This window comes from Miniopterus schreibersii (assembly GCF_964146895.1).
Source record: "Miniopterus schreibersii genome assembly, chromosome: 10".
In the NCBI taxonomy this organism is placed as follows: Eukaryota; Metazoa; Chordata; class Mammalia; order Chiroptera; family Miniopteridae; genus Miniopterus; species Miniopterus schreibersii.
The window spans coordinates 8370463-8377900 of NC_138110.1; the positions used below are offsets into that span (position 1 = coordinate 8370463).

The 7438-nt window shown below is 49.1% G+C and overlaps 1 protein-coding gene across 4 annotated transcripts in view; it reads left to right on the plus strand.

Moving 5' to 3' along the window:
• NFATC2 (nuclear factor of activated T cells 2) overlaps positions 1–6593 on the plus strand; it is a gene marked incomplete at its 5' end in the record, with an annotated part of 148208 nt that extends 141615 nt beyond the window's left edge. For all 4 annotated transcript variants that reach the window (XM_081148791.1, XM_081148792.1, XM_081148790.1 and 1 more), the window contains one exon: positions 2122–6593. In XM_081148791.1, coding sequence (XP_081004917.1) covers positions 2122–2177 — 56 coding nt within the window. In that variant the 3' untranslated portion in view covers positions 2178–6593. The remainder of the gene's footprint in view (positions 1–2121) is intronic.
• Between the last annotated feature and the right edge of the window lie 845 nt (positions 6594–7438).

Sequence of the window (7438 nt, forward strand, 5' to 3'; positions counted from 1 at the left end):
GAGGATCGACTCCTCTCGTTTCCTAGGTTGAGAAAACAGGAAGCCCTTCAGAATCCGGGCTTTGAAAAGCTTTGCTGAAGCTGCGCTGACCCCACCTCCCCTGGCAGTCGGCTTTCAGGGCCTCACAAAGGCCCTGGCTTACCAGGCCCCACAGGGCTCGCGGGGCGGGGCTCGGCAGCCGGTCGCCATTGGTTCCTGGTTTAGAGCCCCCAGGAATCCACTGGCACCTGGCACACAGTAGGTGCCCAGTTAATACTGGTTAGCTGAATCTGTCCATCCTCTTGAGTTCCCACCCCATGGATCCCTTTCCATACTTTGGAAATGCTTGTTATTCTAATACATACATTAGCATACATGTATCATTTGGATAGATACATACATATCACATACATACCTACTACTCTACAAACCAACACCTGCCAGACACTGGGCACTGTGGTAACTTCGTCACTTGTATTATCTCATCCAAGCTCCTTAACAACCCTAGAAGGAAGGTAACATTTTTATACACAATTTAGAGATGGGGAAACTGGCACAGAGCACTTGTATCGCTCAGGCAAGGTTCAGCAAGCGAGGGAGAGGCAGAGGTGGGACTCTAACCCTGGCTGTCAGGCTCTAGAACCTGGACTGTCACCTCACACATGCTCTCAGTGTCCCTCTGAAGAACAGCGAGCCCTGCCGGACTGGTTGCTGGCTCAAAAGAAAGCACCAGTCCAGAGTCCAGCAAAGAGCACGGGGGTATTGCTAACCCTCCCAGGCAGCAGTGATAGAGTCCACTTCACCGGGCATGAGCCAGGAGCTTGTATGTCTGCCGCTGCCTCTCATCCTCACAACAGCTCTGAAGGGTACACACCATTGTGATCCCCCCTTTACAGATGAGAAAACCAAGGCACAGAGAGGTAAAGTCACACGGCCAGTTTCGTGAGGGAGCTGAGAGTCACGCTTGGCTTGTCCAGTTCTAACACAGTTTATAGTCTCTCTCCTCTTATTCCGGGGGTTGTAGACTCATCCAGGCAGGGTTTTCCTGGGAAAAACAGCCTGGATCTAGGAGGACCCAGCTTGCACAGGGAGACACTTTGAGCAAATCTCCACAGTGACCCTCACTGTGAGTTTTCCATCTCTAACTGTAGATAAGGCTAAGATGAGAAAATAGGAGGCGGCTGTGGGAAGGATTCAGTGTCAGAACCAGGAGAGGGCAGGTTCATGTACCTGTGATGGGACCGCTCCTCTGCAGCCCCTGAGACCAGACAACACAATTCAGCTGCCAACCCGCAGGTGTGCACACACCTTAGGGCAGGTGCACTCCCTGTGTCTGGGCCTGTGGGCCACTGTTGATGGCAGCTGCTGCTTTCTAAGAATGTTGAAGGAAGCCTTTCCACAGGGCCCGCTATTCTAAGACCTCGCTACGTTGGTTCCAGGAACTAGAGTCCCAGATAAGAGGCCAAAATGGGAGAGGAGAGCTAGCGCTTGCTGCCAGTGGCTGGCATTGCAATCTTGGTTCCCTGCTAGGAATTCCACACGTCTTCCTGGAGAAAGAGGCAACCAACTCTTCCAAGGCCCCTCTGAGGACACCACCTACTTCAGAAGACTCACACGGTGCGGGTGGGTGGGGGTCCTGGTTATGCTGAAGGAAACAGAGATTATGTTTACATTGGTGGCTAGTCTTTGTCTGTGGTGTTCCTACCTACTGTCCTTTTAAAGGCCTCTTTTGAGAGCTGTCCATTTTGCAGGTCAAGGAACTGTATTTTAGACATGTAGTAGGCATTTTCTGGATGTTGTAATAATGGGAGGAGCTTGGTATACAGTAGAGAGCCTACAGTGCATTAAATAAAAAGACAGGAGGAGAGACACTTACTGAAAACATGCCACATGGACCAACTCCATTCCTGCCAAGATTTTTTTTTTTTTTTAGGTTACCATTTGGACAACTTTCACCAACACATCCATAAGAAGGTGTTTCTTATGCTAAAAACTGTCAAACGTATTTTCTCTATGCAGAGAACAGAAATGTGTTTTTTTTGGGGCGGGGGGAGAAAGCCCGATTGTTTTAGGTTCTAGAAAGCAAATCTGATCTGTGTTTTTGGTGCCCACTCACTCGCCCCTACTCTCTCTTTTTTGTAGTTAATGAAATCATCAGGAAGGAGTTTTCAGGACCTCCCACCAGAAATCAGACGTAGAAGAAGCCATTAGCAAGACACCTTCCATACCTGTCCCCTCGGAGCCTTCCACTGCCCCTCGCCTGTTTTCCTGACTGTACCTGTCCCAGCCCGGAGCCCACACACGGGGCAGTGTTCCGGCAGATAGCTGACTCTACATCCAGGAGCTTGCCACCTCTCTCTGGAAACACCAGCGAGGACACTCTGCCTTTTGATTTTTTTGTTTTAAATCCCAAAGAGCATCTCGGTGGACTTTCATGGTGTCCCATCCAAACCGTAAGTGCCTGCTGACCAAAACTATATTCTGATCAAGACAGCACTCTGGAACACACCTGAGAGCAGGGTGACGGCAGCTCTGGGCACGGGCTGGGTGGACGATGGAAGACAAAGCCCTGGGAATAAACCCCAGACCTCGGTCATTTTCCCGGTTCGGGCACCTTCTGAAGGAACAGAGTTCCCAGGCAGAGCAAGCAAAGAGTCTAGCTCACAGGCTGAAGGAACACAGAGAGGCCAGACCATTGTCCTTCCGGATCACCTGGTCGTGCCACGGTGGGACCCCACCTAACAGTCATTTCGGAATTCTCATCGGGAAGCAAAACTGTCTGGCCCACACACGATCCCCTGGTAAAATTTCTTGGTGTTAAGTTATGACATGTATTCACTTTTTTCCCTGCTTTGGAAAGCTGGCCAAGGCGGCTGGAGGCAGAGCCTTCTTGGCCAGCTGCTCCCCACCCCGCAGCACGTGGTAGCGGACTGGAGAAGGTGACCCAGGCTGCGGAGTGAGCTCCTTGGCTGCAGCCCACAACCTGACGGCTTGCGATGTTCCCGCTTGCTTGCTTCCTAACAGCCAGAGCGCTTTTCTGTAAAGTAGTTAAGAATCCCAAGCATGTGCATTACATTTTCAGAAGGAATGGCAGAAGGCTAAAGCAGTGCCCCCCTCCCAGCCCCCCAAACAACAGTACAGGTATTTTTGTTAAGTGGTTGTGAAATGAGGCAATTGCCAGGCCTAAGTGTTTCTGTGGGTGGGCTCCCCCCAGCAGGGGAAAAGGGCTGAATTCCCTCTTTCTGGCCTAGACTCAAAATGGGATACTCAAGCTCAGGATTTGGTCCTAAAGGTCATTGGTTATTTTTATCTGAACCAACTGAAAGCCCTGCTCAGCCCCAAAGACCCTTCTGCATTAGCTGCCTTGTCCAGCACAGGACTCATCTGAATAGGAGCAGGTCCACCCACAGGTGCACCCCTTAAGTGGTATGTGTGATCCCCCCACTTGTTTCTCTCCACTGAGCCCACCCAGCGTCCTCCAGAACTTCCCTCCTTTGGTGCAATTTTTGCCAACAAAACCCTCAAAGTTCTTAGCAGGTGAGTTTTTCTCACAAAGATGTGTTTTGTTTGCATTTGCTGCAGACACCCCAGGATAAGCTAGGGGTTCATTTTCAGCCATTCAGTAGTGAACAGAGTGTAAGGATGCCTCACACTCTGCGGGAGGCTGCACATCCAGTGGTTTCTGATCAAGTCTGCTAGGCAGAAAGACTAGGAAGGGAATCATGGCAGTTAAGGGTCCACTGTGGGTTTTCTAAGTGCTGGCTTTTTCATCAAGGTTACCCAGAAGTAAACCCTCCCTGAGAGCCGGGCCAGGGCGCAGCACTTGGTGACCACAGCCTGGTGTGTTTGGTGTCCCAGATAGAGGACAGTGTGCCCAGGTTGGGGCCTTTGCACCCTCCTGTCTATAACCTTTTGCCCAAGATCTAGCAACTGTTTTTCCCTGACAGGGGCCCTCTCCTCCATCCACTCAAGCACAGAGTTTAGCAAAAATTCTTTTAAACAAACAGAATGCCAGTAAGGTGACCACTGCTGCAAAGCTTCAGGGATGCAAAATTCTCCCTAATAAAAAGTTCCTTCAACAAGCAGCTTTACCCAAAGACCTTTCTCTCCAGCCATACTGACGTCACCAGGGAAGCGTTCAAGTGTTTGGCAAGTGATTTGTTCTCGCTTGACCTGGCTAGGAGCCATTTTTTTGCACATGAGGGAATTTGGCCTTTCCTCAGTTATCTGAATGTTTTACCCAAGTGCCTTCCTGCTATTGTAGCGAAGTCGCTCGGCTTCATTGAGCATGGGGTGAAAAAGGGCTAATGCATTTTCCATCCATCTTCTAACCATGTTAGCTACAAGGGCCTCCTGTGAGTTCAAACTCCTGTATGTGTATCTGTCCGTGTGTGTGTGTGTGTGTGTGTGTGTATAATACGCACCCAAACCCTCTTTTTCTAAGACATCTTAGCTGGATATTATAGGAAGCACTTCCATAAAACAACTATACCAAATGGCAAAGGAAAGAGAAACAAAGGCGTTCATTCCAAGACATAAACAGTCAAGAGAACATGTTAATTAGGAACCGACAGCTATGAGAAAGTTTGTCAGTTACAAATGCCGGAGGAGATTTTGCCAGGAGTGAATGCCCATGAACTATTTTCAGGATGGGAAGAGGCCACCAAATCCTCCGAGAGAAGTAGAAAGCCAGGACGTCTAAGTGGTGAAGGTGTGTGTTGCACATGTGTTAGAAGGACCTCGGTTAGGTGGAGGTTTGCACTTGCTACATCCAAGGTCAATTCCCCGCAATGTAGCACCTCCACCAGAAGCCTACCGTGTTGCTGAATGTAGTCTGTTTCCAACGTTTGCCAGTCTTCCTGCATTGTACAAAAATACTGCTGCTTGATAATATATAATAGCAATCCAAATTAATTAGTATGTTATTAAATTTTATTTTCTTATCTGTATTTTTATGCTTTTTATCTGTCCTCAAAATATCACACCCCTGTTGGAATTGGAAGAATATTTATAAATGGTCAGAAGTCTTTTTCAGGTGTCTCTTTTAACATATATGTTGATATTTCCCCCCCCTAAGAGAAATGATGTATTCTTGAAAATGTGTCAATCATTCCAGAAAACAAAGCAAAATCCCACCGCAGAGCCTGTTGGTCAGTCACCTGTTTCCTAGACGAAGCCTCTCTGGAGAAAGGGCACGGGGGGGCATGGCTTTGTGGCAGAAGGAACCACGTATTTCTTGCTTGAGACTGATGCTGCCTGACTTTAGCTCTGAGCCTCGATCTTGTCACCGAGGAGAATTGTCAAGTGTTTAGATCCCCAATAAGTAGGTGGTATAAAAAATCCTGCCTGTGTTGTAATGGGATTCTAGAAGCGTTTGTGTTCACAGAAACCTAAGTGCAGGCTGTTTACAGAGCTGACTGAATCCTGATAGATACCCCCCCCCCCATTATCCAAAGGACACCCAGACTTTTCCAGCACAGACGCAGCCTAGGATGAAACAAGTTGATTCCTTCTAAGAACTGGGAAGCGCTAGAGTAGCCTTTCCTGTTTACAGCTGTCCCAGGAAGCCAGCCTCAGCCAGTGCGGCAGCTGTCACATCGAGACAGATCGGAAGCCGATGTGTTTCTAATTGTCACTCTGGACGAAAGGGAGGCAGAATTTGTTTATTTTCACGTCAAAAGATACTTCCCAAGAGCTTTCTGTCGTTCAAAATGGAAAGGATGTCTGGGGTCCGGTTAACAACTGCTCACTTCGAGTTTACAAGAAGCATGGGGTTGTGACATTCTTGACAAGTGGGGGTATAAACTTTCCCAAACATTTTTTTTTTTTTTTTTTTGGAGGGACAGCCCTTTAGCAGGTACCCAACACTTCTTAACCTTGGGGTCTTCCAAGCTTGAGGCTTGGGCATTCGGTCTCCTGGAGCCCAACCAGCCAATGCCCGTGTTTTCCTGCATCCCAATTAAATACTTAAGCAAAACGGAAGCACCACAGAAAACGGGATGGCGAGCACCAATCTCCTCCCCCAGCTTTCCCATGTGCCTTGAGTTATAGCCAACATCACTGTCTTAACTCAGTTTGTTCAAAAACAAACTTTCCTGGTGCCTCATGCGCTCGAGGTGCTCCCTAAACAAGCCCCCCTAAAACTGAGACAGGGTGTAGGGTGCCGGAAGGAAGGCTGAGCACCCTGCCTTGGTGCAGCTATTGCCCGAGGAGGCCGAACTCCACCTGCCTCGTTCAGGGTTTGCGTGAACTGGATGCAAATGCTGCTGCTTCCGCGGGAGAAGGTGCTTCCAGCATTCTGATGGGCTGTGGCTGGGCAGAGTTTAGCGTCCTGCACATATTGTCAGGGAACCTCACTTGCCCCGGCTGCTCTGCTGCCCTGACGGGAGAGAACGGTGAGAAAGCCCTAACGAGATCCACCGCAAACCCACGTCTCTCCAACTGCGTGGTGCTGGGAGGCTTAGGGTTTGAAAATCTTGACTGTTAAAGGAGTTTGAATACATCACATTCCTATGCAAAATGTTTTTAACCTCCCATTTACTGTAGTTTATTTTTGCTATATGTAAAGTATTTTTATACAGCTTGTATCATGATAGTTTAGCAATAAAACAGTTGAAAGCACGGGCTGCTTTGGTGTATTTTTTTCTCTAGCGGGGTGGGCTGCTCAAATATCCCCTTTCCGTGTGGAGTTCATACAGCAGGGAGTCTTTTCTGGGTGCACACACCTCATCTCAGCCCTATGAGGTGGGGGGATCGTTCATTGCTCATCTCACACTAGGGCTCAGAGGCCACTTGCCCAATGTGACAGAACCATGCGGTCAACCTGCCTTTGTCTGATTCTTGCTCTGTCCCCTGCAGTCGGGCCATCACCGAGTGTCTAGACCTCTTTAGAAGGAGCACCCAGGTAACTTAGATTGATAATATCTATCCTGGTGGCACCTCATAGAGGGTCTCAGAGCATTTACAGCCAGCTGGGCTGAGCTGGCCACTCGGGAGGCAAAAGCAGGCATCTGCTGGAACATCTTCCAAAGTTCCAAAGGGGGGGGGAGGGATAGCTTCTATTGTCCACCCACAAACAGATATTCCAAAGACTAAAACTTTCCAGTGGCTTACTCCTAAACAATAGCACACACACACCACTGCCTTACAGCTAAAGCACCTAAGAGGTTTGAAATGCATTGCTACTTATGTCTTAACACAATATTGTTCAACCTTCATCCCACTCTTCAGTGCTACCCTTAAACCCCAGGCAAGCAGGGTGCCTGCCCCAGACCCTGTGCCTCTGGGGCCACTTGACCCTGCTCTTGGAATGCCTTCTTGGGGATTTTCCAAGCCCCCCTCCAATGTCTGCAGCCAGCATTCCCATATGGGTGGGGTGTCCAAAGCACATACAGGGTTATGCGTAGGTGCTGGCTGCTAGAAGCACCTACCTTGAAAGGCCCCGAGTCCCCTCTGGTGG